The sequence below is a fragment of the Rattus norvegicus genome, chromosome 18 (genome assembly GCF_036323735.1).
Source record: "Rattus norvegicus strain BN/NHsdMcwi chromosome 18, GRCr8, whole genome shotgun sequence".
Taxonomy (NCBI): domain Eukaryota; kingdom Metazoa; phylum Chordata; class Mammalia; order Rodentia; family Muridae; genus Rattus; species Rattus norvegicus.
This window is the reverse complement of record NC_086036.1, coordinates 56,874,579-56,897,246: the sequence shown is the minus strand read 5'-3', so window position 1 is coordinate 56,897,246 and position 22,668 is coordinate 56,874,579. Positions and strand designations below refer to the sequence as shown.

Here is a 22,668-nt window from a genome sequence, read left to right as displayed (position 1 = left end):
ATGCCTGTGCCTGGGACCCAGAGCCAGAGAAGGAGTTGGGTGCTCTGGAATTAGAGTTAAGAATGATTCTGAGCTGTCGCATGGATTTGGGGAACAAATCCAGGTTCTAGAAGAGCAGTCAGTTCTCTTTACCACTGAGCCATCTCTCCAGGACCACTTATAGGGTCAGAAGAATAGTGTTTTCTTACAAGTGTTTGTGATCTTGGGGGTCACTGACCCATAACAGCTTTACTTTTCTCTCCTGTAAAATGGTTGTAGCACATCTTCTATGGTAGTTTCTCTTGTTTCTAAGTTCTCGTCTTAGTTTGAAATGACAGTTTGTTTATTTTGCCAAGCATATCAAGTGAGCTCATCATCTGAGTTTTGTGCTTAATGCAGTTTTCCGGTATTGCACGTGACCTTGGTGTTGTGCACACTGTGTAAGCAGCTGTCCTCTCATTGCCCACAGGACTCCAGTGAGAATAACCCCTCTGCTCCAACCACCCAGTTCATCATGCTGCCTCTGCCTGCTTACTCGGTTGTGGAGAACCCTTCCTCCATCAAACTGGTCAGTAATGGGGAATTAGGGCTCCGTGGCATTCTTTTCTATTAAAGGACTTTTGCGAAGTCTTACAGCCTTAGGACATGGGAGCCAGCAGTGGTCTTTGGGAGTCCCCTGGGCCACTCGTTGCTGGTCAGGAGTCCTGTAGGTGCAGCTCCACGATACTGTGGACTCCCCTAAGTGGACAGACTGAAACGCCCTAGGACCACCTTTGTGGCTGTAGAACTCTCTCAGCAGCATCCTGACTTCACAACACTGTCGAGCCTCGGAGCTAGTTAAGCATTACTGACAACCCAGAGGTCCTCGTGGGTATGAGCAAGCCAGAACTCCGGCTTACTGACACAGTTGATGTTTGCCCATCACACGCTGCAGCTTCTGGGATGGAGTCCTAAATATGTCATGGTTTTTGATGCTATTATAAATGGTATTCTGAAACTAACGGCTTAGACCCTATTAGTATGGAGTAAAAAGGGGGATTTTTTAAAAGTTTATATTTTATGCATATGGATGTTTGTTGGCGTGTATGTCTGTGTGCTGAATTCATATAGGTGCCTGTGGAGGCCAGGAGAGAGTGCTGCCTCCCTTGGAACCAGAATTATAGGTGGGTAAGCCACCGTGTGGGTGTGGGTGTAAGTGTTGTGGATGGAACCCGGGTCCTCTAGAAGAGCAGTGGACACTCTTGTGCTGAGTCAGCACCCCAGCCCATAAAGCAGATTTCTCATACAGCATCTGTGTTCCACAAGTTTACCAAGCTCAGTAGTTCTAGTGGCTTGTTTGTAGATTCACTGGGAGTTTCTAGATACACAGTCCTGTTGCAGTTTTAGTCTAGGTGTTTGTTTGTTTGTTTGTTTGTTTGTTTGTTTTTGTTGTATATGCAGTGCTGCATATACAGTGTGTCAGGCATGTCCTCTGGTTGAAGCTGCATCCCCAGCCGTTGTCCTTTTCTTCCTTACTTGATTACCTAGGTCTTCTGGTGTAGTGCTGAGTGGGAGTGCTAAGGCAGGTGCCTGAGTCTCATTCTCCACCTTAGAGAAAGGAATCAGTCCTGACCACTAAATATGACTGCTTAACAATGGGATTTTGTTTTATATTTGCCCTTTATCAAGTTCAGGAAATTCCCATCTATTTCTGATTTGCTAGGAGTTTTTTGTTTTTGTTTTATCAGCAGTGTATGTTGGATTTGTCAAATGCTTTTGTGTGTTTGTAGAGGTGGTATGTGTTGATTGAAGTGGTAGATTTCTTTTGGGTTTGTTTCACTTTGAGACAAGATCTCACTTTGTGACTCTAGCTAGCCTGGAACTTTGTAGACCAGGCTGGCCTGAACTCACAGAGGTCACCTGCCTCTGCCTCCCAAGTGCTGGGAGTGAAGATGGATTGCACCACGCTCAGCTGGAGCAGTTGGTTTCATTGTTTATTAGACGTTAATGCTACCTGCATTTCTGGGGTAAACTCACTTCTAGTCATCAACAAATATGAACTTGTAGTTCACCCTCTTATATATTTGATTTTGATGTGCTAAAATTTTGTCCAGAATTTTTGTCTTTACTGCTTTAGGAGTATTGGTCTCATAAAGTGAGCTGACACACATTATTATTCCTAAACAAGTTCGTGTCATAGTCTCTGTATTTCTTCCAGAACTGTTCAGTAGCCAGTCAAGTCAGGGAAGAACTTTGTTTGTGGACTAGTTTTTATTGTAAGTCTTAATTTACACATACACAGAAGTAGGTCACTTATTTACTTATATGGGGTATCATGAGACAGGGTCTCAGGCTGGCCTGGAATTAACAGCAGTTCTGCCTCACCTTTGAAAGTGCTAGGATTGTGTGTGTGGGTCACCAAGTCCCAGGAGTTCTTAGTATTTTTATCTTTCTGAAAAATTTTGATTCATTCATTTGGGTTGTTAATTTTACTTATTCATTCATTAGACAAGGTTTCTCTCTATAACCTAGATTGTTCTAGAACTCACCAAGTAGCCCAGGTTGACCCTGAGCACCTCAGTTTCACAGTTGCTAGGGTTCCAAGTCTGAGCTACAATGTCTGGGTTAGCTTATCAGTTTTATCGATGTGGATGTTTATAAAATGCCCTGATTGACCTCTTAAAAAAATAATGCTAAAGTACACATATCAAGGGGCTAAGGAGGCTCGGGGGTTAAGAGCATTTGGAGAGGACTGGGTACCATTCCCAGTACCCATGTTGGCTGTATAACTCAACTCCAGGGAGAGCCTCAGTCCTTGTAAACTCCCTGTTTTATTACCCAAAATATGGTCTGCCTTGATAATTGTGAATTTGAAAATAGTATGCATTCTGCTGTTTAGTAGAATGTTGTGTTCTATCAGATTAGGTCAGACTGATTGACAGTATTGTTCAACTCTTTGGTATCCGTGCTGACCTTTGGTGTGTCTGTCCCGTCATGTAATGAGAGAAGGCATCCTACTAGTGCTGTGCGTGTTTTCACTCCTTCTAAAGCCCTATTGGCCTTTGCCACATTAACTGCATAAATTGGTCCCTCACAATCACTCTTATCCTAACATTCTACCCCAGCCTCAAAAAGCCTATGGCCGTCTAATGCAGAATGCATTTAATTCATCTCCAAGAGTCCTGAAGTCTTGCCCTTTCTAACATGGAGTCCAGAGACTGTTCTAAGATCTCAAGGCACTCTCTTAACTGTGGGCCTTTGTAAGGTCAAAGCACAAGTATTTCCAACACAGAGTAAACATTCCCATTCCAAAAGGGGGGGTTGCAGAAGAGTAAGGAGAGGTTGAATAGAAGCAAAATGCAAACTAACAGGACAAACACAGTACCCTATAGCAACATGTCCAATAGTCAGGTTTGCGTTGGCACCATGGCTCCAACAGGCTTAGGCAGGCCTACCTTCCTAGTTCTGCTGCCTGTACAACATGTAACCTTTTTCTTAGGCAAGCACCAGTCTGTGGCAGAAGTCTCCAGCAGACATCGTACAATTCTAGCATCTCCAACACCTGAGGTCTCCATTGTAACTCAGTCTCTACCTTCACAGCTTCACACAGGACTTTCTGGGCCTCCTTGCGGAGACTCTAGTCTTGCTACGTATTGTCTGGCCTCAGAGATGTTCTGAAAGTCTGGTGCCAACCTCTATGACCCTATAACTCTTGTATTTTACATGTATGCAGAACCGTGTAGACAGTGCTGCTAAGTTCTCTTGCTCACTCCAGATGTACACCAAAGCTTTCATGGCCTCTATGTACCTTGGCAGCTAAACATGGGAAAACTCCCAGCGATTATTTTTGAGTAGGGAACTCCTTCAGCAACTCTCCCAGTCCAGACTGTCTTCTGAATTTGTATTTTCAAGAGTTGGAGCATTTGAGGTGGGGGTTTTGCCCTCAGGGCATCTTGGCAGTGTCCCAGTATGGAGCTAAAGGTTTCTCTTTTACAACTATAGCTACTTTCTGCACACCTGCCCTGCCCGTTTCCTCTCCACTTGTGTATTTACATCTTTGCTCCCCCTCACTGTAGAGCTGAGTAAGAGCCTCGGGCAGTGGCTTGTGGTCCGGCCTAAATGCTATGCTTCTCTGCTAAAGAAATGTACTTTTGATTCAGCCTTACTCGTTACCAGGACATGGGCAGAATGCAGACACACTTTGTGACTGTAACAACGGGATTCTAGCCCAGTTCCCAATAGAGTCCCTTGTCTTTCTGGAGCCTGCTGAGTCAGGCCGTCTTCTCTGCATTTCTGTTAGCATGCTGTTCTTCTGAACTTATACCATAATTGTGAGGTGAGCTCTGTTTATTGGGCTCTAAGTTTGGGGTTGGTTGGTTTGTTTGTTTTGCCCATAGGTTCAAACTACTTGATTTCTAGCCTATAAACCATATGGTCACGTAGTCTAGGAATGGCTCCAGCCTTGGCAGTGTTCTATAGAACAAGGGAACTAATAGAGAGGGGTGTGTGTGTGTGTGTGTGTGTGTGTGTGTGTGTGTGTGCGCGCGCGCTATAAAGGGGGATTTATTAGATTGATTTCTATGATAAGGACTGGATAGTCCTACAATGACTATCTTTATGCTGAAGAAGTAGAGAACTTGGTGAGTTGTTCAGTCCAACCAAAAAGCTGGGGACAACTCAGCAAGCCCCAGTTTGGCACTGAAGGCTTAGAGAGTGTAGCTGTTAGGCCCACATTGACAGGCTAAAGGCAGTGATAGGCACACTCACTCAAAGGCAAGAAGACATGATTCTCCCTAGACCCTTCATGTCTAAGCTGCCGTTTGGAAGATCCCACCCACTCTGATGGTAAATCCTACCCACTCTGTTAACCCTCTCTGGAAACCTCCCTCCCTCCCTCACAGATAAAGAGACACATCTCCTCCTCAGTTATCCTCTGTTCTATAAGGTTGACGTTGAACTCTACCCTCACAGTCTGCTGCTGTTGTTGCATTTGTCTGGTTGGTTCTATTCAGTTTCCTTTGATTTTAATTGAAATTTCACGACTGTTTTCTTCTCCCCCCAACTTTTTACTCACCTTCTCCCTCTTTCGCTCTTTTTGAGATCTCTGTGTTACTTTGTAGCCCAGGCTAACCTTGAATTCAAAATCCTTTTGCTTCATTTTTTTTCTCCATTTAGAGTTAATGCTATACATTTTTAACTTAACCCCAGTCTGACTCTCAACAGCCTTTGTTATAGATAAACTATATGTTTGATGTTTGCTGTTTTGAAAGATCTTAACTGTGTTGCTCTGATAGAGTCAAACGATCCTCCTGCCTGGCTTCACAAGCAGCAGGGAATGCAGATCTGTGCCATTGTGCTAAGCAGCACGTCCTTAGATCAGAGAGTTGCTGCAGTGTGTGTGTCTGTGTTCACACATTCACAAGTGTGTGTGCATAGAGCTCAAAGGTTGATGCCACGTGGCTTCCCATTTCGACCCAGCCTCCTTGCAGAAACGGAGTTTATCTCCCTGAACCTGGAGCTCAGTGGCAGGTGAGCCTGCCTTGGTCTGCTCCCGCACTAGGATTACAGGTACATTCCTGTTTGCACTGGTGCTCAGGATTTAAACCCAGGTCCTGAAGTTCATGTAGCAAGCATCTTCCCCACTGAGCCGTCTCCACTGCAGCTCGATCGCTGGAAAAATTGGTCATTTTTCTAGAGACCTTATCTTCCAGGAAGTGGCTCTTCTAGAAAAGTGTTTTATGACACATTTTTATGTTTTAGGACTGAAGCATCCTTAAGCGTCAGCATTTTTGTCTCGAGTTCCTGTTCCCTCAGGCTCCTGTTGAGGAGGATTTCCAAATGCACAGTAACTTCCTAGGACTCACTTCCTTATTCGCACTCTGCTCTCCGAGGATATGTAGCAGGAAGAGTCTATTGGTTGGGGTAATGGTCTGGGAAAAGAGGAGCGAGTCTGCCCTGATGAGTGCAGTCTGACTATATTAGTTGCAAACTAAAAATCCCCACAGCTTACTCTGCATGTGTCCTCATTCTTGACATCTGTTCATGGCGTGCCTCTATCACAGGAAGAGGATGGGGTTTTCCAGAGAAGAAAACCCAGGTGACTGCTCCTAGGTCATCCAGTTTGTCAATGGCAAACTTGGAACCTACCGCCTGGTGTAGTGACCCTTGGTGTCACTTCTCTTGGCATTCATTCTTGACATGGTGCCACAGTGATGGGCAGCTTTTTCTTATGCCTGCTCTCAGAGGTAGCTAGTGGCATTTGGTGTTTGCTCAAGGAGAATTACTGCTTTTGGCCAGGCTAGAGCAGTGGGAGTGACAGTTAATAATCATTTGTAAATATTTTCTTTTCAGCATTTGTTTAGAAGTAGAGCATGGCTAGTAAATAAATCGGTTTTGTTCCCAGCTAACATGCAGTGAGCCGGTGTCGAGGTTTTCCCAAAGGATGGATGCCCTGGGGAGCAGCAGATGACCTGCTTCCTATTCTCAGATCGTCGTCTATTTTCAGAGTCCATAGATCTCATTTTGTATATTTGAATTATTGACGGTGGGATCTCTAACTTGTAATTAATAAGAATGAAGATAAAGCATTGTTGTGAAGTGTGTAGAGCCAAAAGGCACAGCTAGACTCACAGAAGCAGTATTGGAACAAGAATGAGGGTGTCCTGCGTTCTAGGTCTAGCACTGCTCTTGAGTCACTGCAAGTTTTTTTGTTTTTGTTTTTGTTTTGTTGTTGTTTTGTTTTGTTTTTTAGTTGTTTTGTTTTGAGACGGTCTATTGGTCTATGTATTCCTGGCTATCCTAGAACTCACCATGTAGACTAGGCTGGCCTTGGATTCAGGGATCTGTCTAGCTCTACTTCCCAAGTGTTGGTGGGACTGGGGAGTGGGAGGTGTGTGTGTGTGTGTGTGTGTGTGTGTGTGTGTGTGTGTGTGTGTGTGTGTGTGTGTGTTTTGCCTGCATGCATGTCTGTGCCTGTTGCCCAAGGAGTCCAGAAGAGTAATACCTACTATTAATGGTATTGATGAGAGGATTAAATGAGATTCTGATACAGTGTTGAGCACTATGTGCTACCATATCCAACTGTAGCCATCACTGCTGGCACCTATTAGCCATGGAGAGTTTATTCCACAGGACCTTTGTAACTCATCTTTTGTGGTGTCATCAGCGTTTGGGCTGGTGCCTACTTGGTACTCTAATGTAGTCAGCAGAGTCTTGGGCTGCATTCTTGGTTTTAACTCTCGTTTGGTTTTAACTCTTGTTTGTGTTTTACAGACTACAACATACACTCGCCGGGGCCATGGGACATGCACGAGCCCAGGTTGTTCTTTTACCTACGTCACCAGGCACAAACCACCTAAGTGCCCTACTTGTGGTAACTTCCTAGGTGGGAAGTGGATCCCAAAGGTAAGGTCTGTTCCATTACCCCAGAACAGATGTTTTGTTTTTAAATTAACACGGGCTTGTTTTAAACCTTTAACATGTCTATGATGTGTATGGGAGTATGTGTGTGCTCGTTTGAGTGAGTACAAGTACATGCATTCAGTGTTACACATAGGAGATCAGAAGACACCCCTGGGTGTTGGCCAGTGCTTTTCACTGTTTGAGGCAGGATCTCTTTTGTTGTCCACTGCTGCCTTCAGGATAAGCTGTTCCTCATGCCCTGCTCTGTTCACAGGAGCACTAGGATTGTAGGTGCAAGTCACTGCTCCTGCTTTGTGTGGGTACTGGGCTTAGAACTCAGGTCTTCACACTTGTGCTCAGGCACCTTAGCCACTGGGGCCACGTCTGTCTGTCTGTCTGTCTGTCTGTCTGTCTGTCTTTTTTTCTAAACCTGACATTTCTTTTATGACTAACTGAAATCCTCAAGATGAACTGGACACTAAACCTCTTGGGTTTAGGTGGTGTTCCTTCACAGAATCCATGTCTGAGGCTCTGGATAATTTACAGAAGCCCCATCCGCCCAGTTCCAGTGTGTTTCATTTCTTAGCCTCAGCACTCCACTTAGACTTTCTCTTGTGCTTGACCACATTTGCCGCTGGTCAGCTTCTGAAGGTGGTAGGTCTTAGAGCCACGTGTGTGTGTGTGTTTGTGTGTGTGTGTGTGTGTGTGTGTGTGTGTGTGTGTGTGTGTGTGTGTGTGTGCATGTGCGTGCGCGCACATGTGTGTCACTGGCCCCCGATTGTTTATCTTGACTTTTCTTCATAAAATATGTATGTACCTGTAAGTACTTGTGTGCCCCTTGACATAACATGGCCATGGTTTACTTATCTCATGAGAACATTCTTTTTAGCTTTTTAATCCTTATCTTGACCGAATCAGATTTCTTGTCCCCTAACCAACAGAATGAGGATGAGGAGAAAGTGTTGCATCCATTTTACATACCATTTTAGATGTAAAGGTGGTTTTGGTTATCAGCTACTCCATTTGATTACATTTTTCTGGGGAAAACTAAAGAGAAGTAGCTTGCTAAATTCCCACAGCTAATTATGCAGCACCTTCCCCCGTAAACCATACTTTCCCAGGTATTATTATCTCCATCTTTATTATCTTTAGCTGCAGAATCTAAGATTTGGGCTGTAATTTTTGAGTCAGGCATAAACTTTTTTGAAGTTACATGTGCATACATGGCAGTTGGGGAAAGATTGGCCTTCTCTTCCGTTGTTCCTGGGGTCCGACTGGCTAAAGTCAGTGAGAAGTGCACGCCACAGTTCCCCATGAGTTAGTTGGAATAGAAGCTGGTGAGTGAGGCTGTGGAACGCAAGGCTTCGTTTCCATGCGCTGTGTGAGTGATTATTTAGCTCTGTGTTCGGTTCCATCTAAAGCAACATCTAAGCAGTTGAGGCTGAGTCGGTGACAGATGTGAGATGATCTGGAGAGTGTTTGTTAAATTTTTTCATTATCTTTCTCCACAAACAGTTTTAAATAGCCTACTTGGTAGGCAGTGTACTGCTCAAAGATTGCATCTTAAGAGGTGAGTTTAGGCTGTTGGTTGGGGTTGACTTCCCTGCGCTGTGCTAAATAAGCTGTTTACCTGGTCCTTTATCTTCGTGTTCGTTCCTCCAGAGCTGGTCTGTGGTAGAATCTGTGGTCACTGTAAGGTCATCTGTTTCTGGTCTTTAGCCAGAAAAGGACACTGCCCGGATGGCTGTAGAAGTTTTGAAGTGACTTTGGTTGACACTTTAATGACATTAGCCACAGATACTGTATTTCATGCAGCATCCAGGCAGGCCCTACGAAGTGAAGAATTGGGCCACCCAGAGTTCTGTCTTGTTTCTGTTGGGGTTTTTTAATGTCCAACTCAGTGTTTTTCAGAACTGAAGTCAAGAGACCTGAAGTGACTAATGTCCAAAGTACAACAGAAGCCAGAGATAGTCAGGACTGGAGCTGAGTCTCTGGCCACCAGCCAAGACTTCTGTAGGGGCTACGATTTCTCTTTCTAATCCCGAATGGGGTTGGTAACTCACGCTCGTATTCCGTACCAGCAAGAGTCTAGTGCCACCTTACGGGAACTCAGTCCTGTCATTTATGTGAAGAAATAATTCAGGTAGAGCTTGCCCTATATCACACACAGAATTAGGAGGGGAACCCATCTTTTGATTTTTCTCTTAGTTCATATATAGTACCTTTCATAAAACCTAAACCAGAGACAATCAGTGTTTTTTAAAAAAAAATTAGCGTACATATTTGTATTCATGTGTGTTTGTGTACAACTGCTGTTATTTCCACAGCAGTGCTTACTGAATAAAGCAGAGGCAGCAAGGACTTTAAAACTAGATCTGACAGGCAGGAATGGCATCACATGCCTATAACCGCATCATTCTGGAGGCACAGATAGATGCTGTCCTTAGAGTTTGAGGCCAGTTTGGTGTACAGGTCTGTATAGCGAGTTTTATGCTGGCTAGGGCTTCCTAGTGAGCCCCTGTGTGACTTCTAACATAACAAATGTGTGTGGGTTAGTTTTGAAATGGGTGACGTATTTGTAGTCATTCCTGTTGACTCATCGGAAAGAGTCTGGGGCTAAGGTTTTTCTCTAAGGGATTGGAAACAGTGAACCCCAACGAACACATTAGGATGAACTGAAACTCTTAGGAAAGCTCCCATAGTAAACCACGTGGCACTACAGGATAGCAGCCTCTTTCTAGATGGGGAAAGCCTGATGATGAAAAAGAGGCTCGCCCCGGGGGAGTCCAGGGCTCCAGTGAGACGGCCCTGGAGCAGATAAAGTCACCTTACACTCTCCAACTTAACTCTCCTCCGTGGACTCGTTGCCTTATTTATTACCCATGCATTTTAAAGGGGCTCAAAAAGAGAATATCATTGTCAGCTGTAAAATGCCTTTATGCATACAAGCTCTTTTATTTTTTCTAGGAAAAGCCAGCCAAAGTCAAAGTGGAATTGGCTTCAGGTGTCTCCTCCAAAGGTTCTGTGATTAAAAGAAATCAGCAGTCTGTCACCACTGAGCAAAACCCCTCTAAGGAAAATGCTTCAAAATTGACTCTGGAAAACTCAGAAGCTGTAAGCCAGCTCTTAAACGTAGCTCCTCCAAGAGAAGGGGGCGAGGACAGTGAGTGGGAGGAAGTGATTGTCTCCGATGCTCATGTTTTGGTCAAAGAAGTTCCTGGGAATTGCAATACAGCAGTAACCAAGATGCCAGTTGTCAAGAGTGGTATACAGGCTGAGGTCTCGCTGGGGACAACTGAGAATGACAGTCCTGGACCAGACATACCACCATCGGCCGAGGGGACCAGCACCTCCAGTTTACTCCAAGCTCACAAAAAGTCTTCAGGGTATGCCAGTGTGATTATGTATTACTGGGATGTGTTTAGAACAGCAGCTAAGCAAGAGTCCCATGTTTGCTTTGTCACGTATCTTTACAGCGGTCCTGAGAGAGGCAGCAGAGGCAGCCCAGAGAGGCCCCAGCACCGCTGCCTAGAGACACAGTGTGATTTACCATATACACTGCCATCTGTGCATTGCTGTTATGCTCCTTGTATATCTTTTCTGTCAGTCTTCCTAAAGAATATCCTAGTAGTAGCTAGGATCTTGTTGGGACAGGTTGTGGGCAGAGTTTAAAAGACAAAAAACCCCATATGTTACCAGTCCTGAATATGGGACTAGAAAGAAGTCTTATTTTGGCATCCTGTGCAAAGATTCTTTGACTGGTAGTCAGAGACTCAGTTTGACCTGATCTCTGGCTTCCATTTGACCTTTGGTATAGTCCCTAGATGCCTTAAGATTAGTTGTGAAAGACCTCGAGTTGGAAAGAATATATCTGACAGACTGATTATGAAAACTAGGAAAGATTGCTTATGAAGCATTCAGGCTTGCTCCTTAAAAAGAGGAAGGCAGTTAAGTGTGAGCTTTTCTCCCCCTTTCCTTTCATATTAGGGGCTTAATTGGCCTCTGCATGTAGTGTGGCAGGATCTGTTCTCCTAACTGAAGACTCCTTGCTAATCTCAGGAGTTCTCAGCGGGGAGCAGCTTTGCCCTTGGGGGTGTTTTGGTTGTCACACCTGGGGAGAGGTTTGCTTCGAACAGCTAAGTGGGGGAAGGACTGTACACAGGATAGCCTCCTCCCTGGGGAATTGGCCTCTGAACCATCCCTAGTTCCACATTTGGTTTCTAGTGTGATTTGTAAGGGTTTTATGATTGAATGACTAGGAAATATGTTCACATAGTTCAAATTTTAAAAGTATAAGAAATAAACACACTTTAAAAAAAAAAAAAACCCTCCTTTCTGTCCTGTTATATAGTCATTATTTCCCAGAGTTAGTCAATATTCCCAGTTCTCTACCATGTCAGGAATTAATTTTAAACACAAACATGTTTATGTGTCTATTTCCTACTTTTTTGGATTTTTTTCTTTTATGTGTATGGGTGATTTGCCTGGATATAGGTCTGTGAAACTTGTGTGCCTAGTGTCCATGGATACCAGAAGAGAGTATCAGCTCCTTGGAACTGGAGTTGTAAGCCACCTTGTGGGTGCTGGCGATAGAACCTGGGACCTCTTCAAGAGCCGCAAATTCTCTTAACCACTGAATCTCTTCAGCCCATTCTCTACTTTTCTACACCGATGCTAGCAGAGTGGGCGTACTGCTGATCCACTCTCTTTCTCCTCCTTAAGATAGTATGTATACTCTGAAGATAGTTTAGTATGCTAAGTGTGTAGCTGTGGGCTTTGACTGGTATTTGGGACATAAATCACTTTAGGGACTGTGTGTGCTTATTAACATGGGCACTGCAAAGATTAAGACCAGGCAAGGCTCATTAGCCATTACGTCTGCTGTCCTCGTGTGGGAGCTTGATAGGCTTCAAGTAGCACTTGTTCTATCTACATCGAGAGTACACTATACTGCCTGTAGTTATTACATACTGTAGACAGTGCTTTATATTCCTTATTTGGGTTTTTGGGACCTTTTCGTGGAGCCTAGCCTACCCTTGTCCTCACCACGTAGCTGGGGATGGCGTGAATCCCTGATCTTCCTTCTAGAATGTACAGAGGCACATCAGGGCACTCACTTGTCTTTGTGATAACTCACAGATACTTCACCAAATGTATGCTTAAAAACATCAGGACAGCAGGAGTAAAATTACTTGTCTAGAGCCCTACAGATTTATAAAGTCTACAATTCAGTTTGTCTAAAAAGTATTATTTGGATGTTACACTTTGGTTTCCTTCCTTGGTCCAAATTTTCTGATTTTCCTTCATGGTTGTTTTTTTTTTTTTTCCCTCCCTCTAGAGTTGACCTATTCACCACTGGACCCAAAGCCCCAGAGCTTAAAGGCAGAGCACGAGGCAAGCCCTCCTTACTGGCTGCAGCGAGACCTATGAGAGCAATACTGCCAGCCCCAACAAGTGTTGGACGGGGCAGCAGCATGGGACTGCCCAGGGCCAGGCAGGCTTTCCCGCTGGGTAAGAGCTAGTTCAGACCTGGGAGGAGGGGCTGACTGATGAGGAGCCAGGAATGGTGGTGGAGAAAGAGGGAAGGAGAGAGCTGGGGAAGCGGGAAGGCTTTAAGTCACCAGGCTGGTTGCTGCTTCCCTCAGATAAGACTCCTCCTGTGAGGACTTGTGGCCTGAAGCCAAGCACGCTGAAACAGCTGGGCCAACCCATCCAACAGCCACCTAGCACTGGTGAAGTAAAGGTAAGGCCCAGTCCCAAAAGGAACACTGCATGGAAGTCTACTCGGTGTGTTTAATGTTTGAGTCGTAGGGCATAGGCAAAAAGCAGACACCAATTTATTCAGTAATAGGCCTCTAGGAAAATAGTAATAAAAATTGAAATTTCACTTCTGTGGTGAACATATACTTTTAAGCCTTTTTAGATATCTGTAAGTTTTTTTTTTTTTGTTGTTGTTGTTGTTCTTTTTTTCGGAGCTGGGGACCGAACCCAGGGCCTTGCGCTTCCTAGGCAAGCGCTCTACCACTGAGCTAAATCCCCAACCCCCTGTAAGTTTTAAAATAGACAAGAGCAAAGCATTTAATGAGCACCCATAAAATCTTTACCCCAAATCACCTATTAACATGTGATCCTGTGCCAGTGCGCTGGCTTAGCAGGTAAACGCACCTGCTGTTAAACCTGAAGACTTAGTTGAGTTCAGCCCCAGGACCCACACGATAGAGAAAGGCACCAACTTGTAGATGTTTTTCTCCAGCCTTTGTATACGCGCTTCTCCCATGTGCACACAAGACAAATAAGTACAATTCTTCCTGTATTTTTATTTATGTGTATGTCTTTGCCTATAGGTTTCTACACGTGAGTGCAGGTGTTCTTGGAAGTCAGGGACTTAAAGGTAGTTGGGAGCTGCTGATGTGAGTGTTAGGAACCTAACGTGCTCTTAACTACTGAGCCATATATCCGGCTCCATCCCCAAACGTAATTAATAACAAATTTTAATTATATGAGCCCCATTTGTTCTCTTTGTGCAGATACTTTGTTCCTTAATGCTTCTTTGTGTGTTTCTTAAGGATGGGGATATTCTTTTACTAAATGATAGTGTTCTGTTTCTAGATTTCATATTCCAATTTGGTCTTTTACCCAGGCTTTTACCCTGTTCCACATAGGATCTAGGATCAGGATTGCTTTGACTTATATGGCTGTTTAATTTCCTTTAAAAACAATGTCTCATTATTACAGTGGCACATGTGGCACACAGCGATCCCAGTGCTTGGGAGCCTGAGGGAAGGACTGAAAGTCAAGGCCGTCCATACTCATAGTGAGTTAGAGCAAGCGGGGCACTTAGCAAGACTCAGAAGGAATGGGGGTGGGAGTGAAGGAGACACGTGTCTCATGAAAGTCAAAGAATACATTTAAAATAGGGGAGAAAAGTATAGAAAATTTTATATTAAAAAGAAGAAAATAAATTCTGTCATGACCCTCTCCCTAGAACTAACCATCTGAAAATCTGGGAGGCTGAATTTCAGTGTTCCAAGTCTTTTTTTACATGTGTGGCCTTTAAAAAACAGTTAACTTTATGTGTCTGAGTGTTTTGCCCGCACTACATGGGTGCCTAGTGTCAGTGGAGGCCAGAGAGGACTGCAGTTACAATGGTTGTGAGCCTCCATGTGGGTGCTGGGAATTGAACCTGAGTCCTCTGCTGTAGCAGCCAGTGCTCCTAACCACTGAGCGAGCGAGCTCACGGTCGGTCGGTCTCTCTCTCTCTCTCTCTCTCTCTCTCTCTCTCTCTCTCCCTCCCTCCCTCCCTCCCTCCCTCCCTCCCTCCCTCCAGTAAGGAGTGTTCCTAAGATAGTTTCTATAAACCCCAAGTGTGGTTTTTAACTGTTTATTAGTTTGTGGCCTTTATTCAGTTTGGTGATTTCTCCTATTTTATAATTCCATGTACTTAAGAACATTTATTTTGTTTTTAATTTTAAGATAGGATTTTGCTATATAATCCAGGCTAGCCTCAAACTTGTGATTCCTCTGTTGTAACATCCCAGGTATCAGAATTACAGGCATGTGCCACTGTACTTAGCTTTCACTCCAATATGCGTGTAGAGTAGTTTTTTAAATCCCCATTCCTGTGGTCCTCTGTTAGAAAGTATGTTTTTACATTCCAGCCCAGTCAGTACATACATGGAACAGTTAATGGAGGTGTGCACTCCTGTGCACTCCCTTTGGTAGCTCCCCTTTGTCTTAGTCAGGGTTTCTATTCCTGCACGAACATCATGACCAAGAAGCAGGTTGGGAGGGAAGGGTTTATTCAGCTTACACTTCCACCTTGCTGTTCATCACCAAAGGAAGTCAGGACTGGAACTCAAGCAGGTCAGCAAGCAGGAGCTGATGCAGAGGCCATGGAGGGATGTTACTTACTGGCTTGCTTTCTTAAAGAACCCAAGAGTACCAGCCCAGGGACAGCACCACCCCTAATGGGCTGGGTCCTCCCCCTTGATCACTAATTGAGAAAATGCCTTACAGCTGGATCTCATGGAGGCATTTCCTCAAGGGAGGCTCCTCTCTCTGTGATAACTCCAGCTTGTGTCAAGTTGATACACAAAACCAGCCAGTACATCCTTCCTACTCAAAAAGTGTTGTCTTCAATCTTGTGGCCACTCAGTGGATTGTGGCCCCTAGCTTGCAAAGTGTCACAGTCGAGATTGAAAGGAAAACCCACCCACCATCTTCCTTACCATGCTTTTTGTTGGGTAACTTTCTCTGATCGCTCTTGACAAGTTTAACTGGACAGTGTCCTGTTCGTTGCCCAGATGTAGTGACAGCTGCTGTATCTATGTGGTCTTGGGTAGAAAGAAGTACAGTGAGACTCCTGGTCCTGCGGTCTCTTTCATGTGCCTCTGTCACTGGAACAAATCTCAGACCTCCTGCAAAGAGTTCCTTTTGCTCTGCAACATTTTTCAGTTTAAAAAGTCACATCTCTTTGTTTCTCCTAAACCAATTATCAACTTAAATTCAATGTTAGAGAATCATTTTAATTTACAGTGCTGCCATATCTTTTCATTATATAAGTATTATATATATGCATTCCTTATAGACTATTTATAGATCTTGGAAAAGGGGGAAAACAACAATAATCTTTGGTTCATTTCATGACAACTTAGCAGGTAGACCTCAGACTTCCTTCTGTGCTAACAGTATTCAATTATGTATTTATAGGAATAGCTATTACAAATCTTATTGCCCCATAGCAGGTGTAAATCTGATCTGTAGTTCAAAGCTACATAGAGAAGTGTGGCAACCCATAGACCTGAATCTGGCATTCAGTCTTTGGTGTACTGGTGACTGCCAGCAAACATTCTTGAGGGTGCATTTGGAGCAAAGGTCGACTGCAGTTTTCTTCAGAAGTTATTTCAAGTTGTTTCAGGACCCAGGACCTGAGGGTTTTACGTAAGATGTAGAACCAACTCTGACTGACTTGTTCCGATCCACAGCTATCCAGTTGCGCAAGCAGCAGGACCCCTCAGCTGAAAATCGTGGAGGTCAAGCCTGACATGTTCCCTCCGTATAAATACAGCTGCACTGTCACATTGGTAAGTGTGTATCCTTCTGCTGGGAAGTTGTTTTGATCTTTGGGATTGAAGTTTGTTAGAATCTGGGAATCCAGGAGCAGTAGCAGAAAATGAGTGCAACAGGGTCAGCTATGAGTGAGGATGCTAAGCACCCGGCAGTGGTACCTGGGGTGGGTGTGTGCGCTCGAGTGTATGTTTGTGTGTGTGCGTGTGTGTGTGTGTTTTGGTATTTTGGGTAGATATAAAGTATGGGCCAGGACATTTTTAAGAGTAGTCAGAGATCAGAGTCCAGTCTAGAGTTAATATGTTAACCTAGACAGTGGGTTTGGGGGCTGGAGTGGTTAAGAGCACTGGCTGTTCTTCCCAAGGCTCCAGGTTTTATTCCCAGCACTCACATGACGGCTCACACTTGTTAGTAACTCCAGTACTGGAGAATCTGACACCTACTTTTGTCTCCACAGACACCTGTCACATATATGATGGTGCACAGGCATGCAGGCAAACCCCCCCCACCCATAATAAAGTCAGAGTAGAGGGGGGGTTGCACTCATGGAGCATTCCTCACAGGAGTTTCCCTGCCTCATTATCGTACTGTTTGCCACAACTGGGGTTGAGCCCCTAACCTTGACCACCACTGAATAACTGCACTACCCCCTTAACACCTTTTGTTTCGTGTCTTTTGAAGACAGGGTTTCTTTTTGTAGCCTTGGCTGTCCTGGAACTTGCTCTACAGACCAGGCTGACCTCAAACTCGTATAGAGGTTTGCCTGCCTCTCCCTGAGTGCTGGGATTAAACGTGTGCCACCACTGCCTGTCTCTCAGTGCCTTTTTTTCAAAGTTTTTTTTTTTTTTTTTGTTCTTTTTTTTTTTTTTTCGGAGCTGGGGACCAAACCCAGGGCTTTGTGCTTCCTAGGCAAGCGCTCTACCACTGAGCTAAATCCCCAACCCCTCTCTCAGTGCTTTTTAAATGACTTTGAGACAAGACTATGTTTTTAGGCTGGCTTTGAACTCACTCTGTAGCACTAACCTAACCAGCCTTGAAAGTGTGGTGTGTAAAGGAGAGACAGAGACAGAGGCAGTGCCAGCCCTAGGTTGATGCCAAGACCTTTTAGAGGTCACGGATACAGTCAATCCTGCTAGCTAGTTTGCTCTGGGAAACCCCATTTCTGCCTTTCATTGCTGGGGTTACAGGTCAGCTGCCACACCCACTTGGCTTATATTTGGACTCTGGGGCTCTGAACTGCTGAGCCATCTGTCTGTGTGTCCCCCCCCCTCCTTTTTTTTTTTTTTTTTTTTTGAGGCAGGGTCTTTTGGAGCTCAGGCTGGCATTAAACTTGCTGTGGAGTCATTGAGGACAGCTTTGAACTCCTGCTCCTCTCCTCTCTCTTTCCAAGTGCGTTTCTGAATATTGGAGTCACCTCCCTTGTTTCACAGATAGAGAAGGACTAGACTTGCGTCCTTTACTGAAAGAGAAAGAAGAAGAATCTTGAGAAATTAGGCTAAATCTGATTTGAATCATCACTTCCTTTAATACCTAGCCATCCTGGCTTTTTGTTCTATTCAAGTTTAAACTAATTTTTGTAGTTTAAACATAGGTCTTGCTTTTCTAGGATTTGGGCCTGGCTACATCAAGAGGACGGGGAAAGTGCAAAAATCCCTCCTGTAGCTACGTCTACACCAACCGGCACAAGCCTCGGATTTGTCCCAGCTGTGGTTTTAACCTTGCCAAAGACAGGACTGAGAAAACTACAAAGGCCATTGTGAGTTCCTTCCCTAAAAACTTGCCTTAGACTTGAGTTGTGCTTTGGACTTTAATACATGATTGGTGGTTAGTGATAGGATCAGGACCAGGTTGTAGGTTTTGAACTTGACAAAGTATCTTCTCTCTAGGCCTTGTCCTCAATGCAAAAATGGGGGTTGGTCCGTGTCCTAGTCTTTTCTGTATCCTGGATTGGATAATTTAATACAGAAGTGGGCTGTGTCCTTAAAGTGCTGGAGGCTGAGAACTCAAAAACAAGGTGCTGGCTAGGACCTGCTTAGTGTCTGGTGGGGATTTTCTCTGTATCCTAACATGGTAGAGAGCACTGTAAGACAGAACAAGTCAGAGGGAGCTTGCTTCATAACAGAAGCACCCTAAAGTAACTTGGAGCCATTAATTTATCTGGACTAGCCCATTTGTAAAGATAGAGTCTTTGTAACTTAACCTTTCAAGTTCCATATATGACCCATATTTACAACCCTTATAATTAAAACTACCATCTCTTGGCTAAGTGGCTTTCAGTTCTTCCTGTCCTCATTTCTGGTTCCAAAGGAATAGTGCGACTCAGTCTCGTCACAGCAGGGAATAGGGGTACATGACCTTCTAGCCTGTCCTGATGGTACTCATTCTTTTGCAGCCATTCATTCATTCATTCATTCATCAAGCATATGTTCTATGCCACATGAGCCAGGTGTTCAGAGATAACTGTCACCTGGCCCCCCTCCCTGAGGCACTTTCAGTCTAGTGTAAGAAAAATAACGAACCATACAGTTTCAGTCAGGGAAACAGAAGCTGTTCTTAGTTATTTTGCATTTAGCGTCTACAGAAGTCTATAACCCAGGTCTCTTGCTGGTTTGGAGAATCAGTAGGCAGGTAGGTGCTTGTGCTCCCCAGTGAGGGTCAGTGACTGTATGTCACCTCTCATTGCCGTGACCAAATGCCTGGTAAGAAGCAACGTAAAGGAGGGAAGGCCCAGCATGGTAGGCCTTTTCTTTAATCCAGCACTTGGTGGATCTCTGAGTCTGAGGTTAGCCTGATCTACAGAGTGAATTCCACGACAGCCAGGGCTACATAGTGAGACCCAGCCTCAAAAAGAAAAGGGGGGAAAAAAAGTAAAGAAAAAAAAAAAAAAGGAGACTTTGTTTTCCTCAGGGTTTGGTTTAAGGGATATAGTTTGTTGTGACTGGGAAGATGGGGTAGCAGAGTAGCCTACGGCTGTGCCACTGGGATCTTGGCTCATATCTAGACAGATCAGGATTCAAAAGAAGAATGCTAGTGTTCCGCCGACTGGCACCTTAAAGCTTATAGGGTCCATTTTCTCCTTCTACCACATGGGCTCCCAGGATCAAACTCGGGATGTCACAGTTGGTGTCAAGTGTCTTTACCTGCCAAGCCATCTCTCTGTTCTCCTTTTCCCTCTTTATTCAGTGGGGCACTTGAGCTTGTGGGTTGGAAGAAGGGGGTCTGTACATTTCAGGTTGATCTCCCTCCTCTCTTAACGTGTATGGAAACACCCTCACATCCAGAGTCCATCTCCTTGGTGAACTCAGATGAGCATGTTTACTGAAGACTGACAGTGAAGGAGAGTACCAGGGGGCACGGAGGATGCAGACGATCCATTCAGACCCGTCCCAGTAGTGTATTAAGCTCCCCTTACCCTGAAGCCATACAGAATTAAAGACAAAGACTTTGATGTTGATACTTCCACTCATAGTCCTCACTGAGTCACCGGCACTTTGCTATTTGAATGACTTGCCATATCTAAATTAATCTGTACAGTGGTGCTGAAAGATTATTAGAAAATGTTTCTTTAAATAGTAGACATTTGTATGTTAGAGCTGTGGAAGGTGAAATATTCAAGATGGTAGCAGATCCAATGTCTGACTACGGCTTACCTTCTAGCTTCTATGTGGCACCCTCTTGCTTTGTCTTCATACAATAAAAAGTACACAGAATTTCCCTGACAACATTTGATCACCTCCTATGGTCCCACTTCTACCAAGTGGCAGAATTTTGACATGGATTTTGGAAGGATATAAAACACCAAGGTTGTAGCACAAAGAAGAAAGACCCATCCAGGAAAGCGTGTGGTGAATAAACCCACTTTGAGGATTCCTTGTAGGAAGTGTGGGGTCTTTTTCACTGCAGTAGGGAAAGTGGCCTCAGTACCTCAAGATAGCAATTAGTGAGGTGACAGAACTTCCCCCATTCAATTCCCCCACTCTCTCTGGGCTTACCTGCCTCTCTGGAAGGTGGGTTTTGGGTTGCTGTCCATCTCTAACAGTTGAAGTCATGGTAGCCCTTAGGTAAGTCTGCATGTTGCAGTGCCAGCATCAGACATGTTTTTCATGCCTGGCAGGAGAAGTGAGCAGAGGGCAGCTCAGACACTTGGATGTAGGAGTTGTAGGGAATTATCACTGCCCTCCTCTCAAGCCTCCTGAGATTACTTGTATTTTTGTCCGTTGTTTCACAGATGAAGATACCAAGCTTCAGAAAAATCAAACTGCCTCAGGGCTCCCCGTATGTATAGCCACAAGTGTCCTCTCCAGAACTGAACCCCAGGTCTCTTATCCTGAGTGGAAGCTAACAGTTAAGTCTGTTGCCAAGAGACATGCTTTATTGATAGAAAAACTGAGTCCCAGAGAGCTTTTGGCAGCATGAGGAGTTATTAGCAGAACTGATAGAAATGCATTTCCCACTCTGAGTCATGCCCTCCTCCCTCTGCTCTTTGTACACTGTTGACTCTCTCCTGAGGCTGTCTTTCTCCCCCTGCTTAATGATTTGACCCACTCTTTCTCAGGAGGCGAGCTCTCCACACCCAGATGTGCCAAGTACCACAGAACCCCTGAATGCAGCCCAGAGGGAGATCCAGCGTCAGTCCACGCTGCAGCTGCTGCGTAAAGTCATGCAGATTCCTGAGAACGAGTCAGAGCTGGCCGAGGTCTTCGCCTTGATTCATGAACTGAACAGCTCTCGACTTATCCTGTCCAACGTGAGTGAGGAGACAGTCACCATCGAACAGACCTCTTGGTCGAATTATTATGAGTCTCCATCCACGCAGTGCCTTCTCTGTAGCAGCCCATTGTTCAAAGGGGGACAAAAGTAAGCACCACTTTACTCTGCCCCTAGCTGCCCCGTCCTGCTTGGCCCACGCTGCCTCTTTCTTCAGACAGCATTACAGTTAGAACCTGGGAAGATGTTACCTTGTGCTTTCTATAGGTTTCCATCACCTCAATTGCTGATGTAACATAATTAGCAATTAGGGACTGCAGTTTGCTCTGAGGTTAAGAGCAATTTTTGCTCTTGTAAAGAAAGGACCAGAGCTCAATTTCCAGCACCACATGGCAGCTCATAACTATCTGTAATTCTAGTTCCAAGGAATCTGTTGCCCTTTTCTGACCCCCATGGACACCAGACAGCACACACATGGTGTACATACATCCATACATGCATGCATGTATGCATGCAGGCAAAACATACCGATAAGATAAATATTTCTTAAATTTTTTTCCTTGAATTAGAAGTCAATGTAGACATGCCTAAAGCTTGTTATCACCAGCCTACCAAGGGTTTAGATTAGATCTGGACTGCCTAGCGTGGAATTTGTTTGCGTTTTCAGTAGGATCACTTGAATCATGTAATAACATGAGAGTTAGATTTCCTTGTAAGTACAGTCTCAGAGCTTAAATCTCAATGAAATGGAGACATTCACCTAAAAAAATCTTGAAAACAAAGGTCCAGCCCATTCTTTTGCTGGTTGCAGAGTTTTGCTTCTGACCATACCCCGTGGTCTGCATAAAGAGGCTGATTTCCCTCCTGGTTTTCGTTCTGGGTACTAGCTCTCTGGCCGGGCCCCAGGAATGCTGGCTCCTGACGGCTAACCGGCTACAGGTGGTGACTGCGCAGGTGAAGATGTGTCTGAACCCTCATTGTTTGGCCTTGCACAGCTTCATGGACATCTACACAGGTAGGTGCTAACCTTTTGTCCTTAAGCACCCCAGAGCAGGTTTGGGGGCTGCCTTCCTGGTCTGTGCTTTGTTTCTCTGCGCACTGCACCCATCTCAGCAGCTTCTGACTGCCTCTGTCTGCCCCAGCAACAGTCACTTTGGGTGTTATAACCCTTCTCTGAAGTCTGTACAACCAAGTTAGTGTGAAAATAACACCTCTCACTAGTCAATAGGGGCACATCTTTAATCCAGCACTGAGGAGACAGAGGGAGGCAGATCTCTGAGTTTGAGGCCAGCCAGGACTACACAGTGAAAGAAAGCAATAAAATATAATAAAGCAACAGCTTTCAGCTCACTTTTTAATTCCAGCATCCAGGAAGTAGACAGGTGGAGTTCTATAAGTTTGAGACCAGTATGATGTGCTTAGTGAATTCTAGACCAGCCAGGTCTACCCTGTCTCAAAGCAAAGCCCAGATCTTCAATTGCAGAAAAAAAGCAGGTAAGTACACAAGTTAGAAAAACCAAAGTGATCCTACCCGAG

General features: G+C 44.7%; 1 protein-coding gene across 3 annotated transcripts in view; it reads left to right on the top strand.

The window, feature by feature from the left end:
* Hmgxb3 (HMG-box containing 3) overlaps positions 1 to 22,668 on the top strand; it is a 47,473-nt gene that overhangs the window by 11,173 nt on the left and 13,632 nt on the right. For all 3 annotated transcript variants that reach the window (NM_001427262.1, XM_056984973.2, XM_063277482.1), the window contains exons 5-13: positions 449 to 547; positions 7,231 to 7,362; positions 10,327 to 10,745; positions 12,698 to 12,870; positions 13,005 to 13,102; positions 16,344 to 16,442; positions 18,032 to 18,181; positions 20,981 to 21,282; positions 22,020 to 22,147. In NM_001427262.1, coding sequence (NP_001414191.1) covers positions 449 to 547; positions 7,231 to 7,362; positions 10,327 to 10,745; positions 12,698 to 12,870; positions 13,005 to 13,102; positions 16,344 to 16,442; positions 18,032 to 18,181; positions 20,981 to 21,282; positions 22,020 to 22,147 — 1,600 coding nt within the window. The remainder of the gene's footprint in view (positions 1 to 448; positions 548 to 7,230; positions 7,363 to 10,326; positions 10,746 to 12,697; positions 12,871 to 13,004; positions 13,103 to 16,343; positions 16,443 to 18,031; positions 18,182 to 20,980; positions 21,283 to 22,019; positions 22,148 to 22,668) is intronic.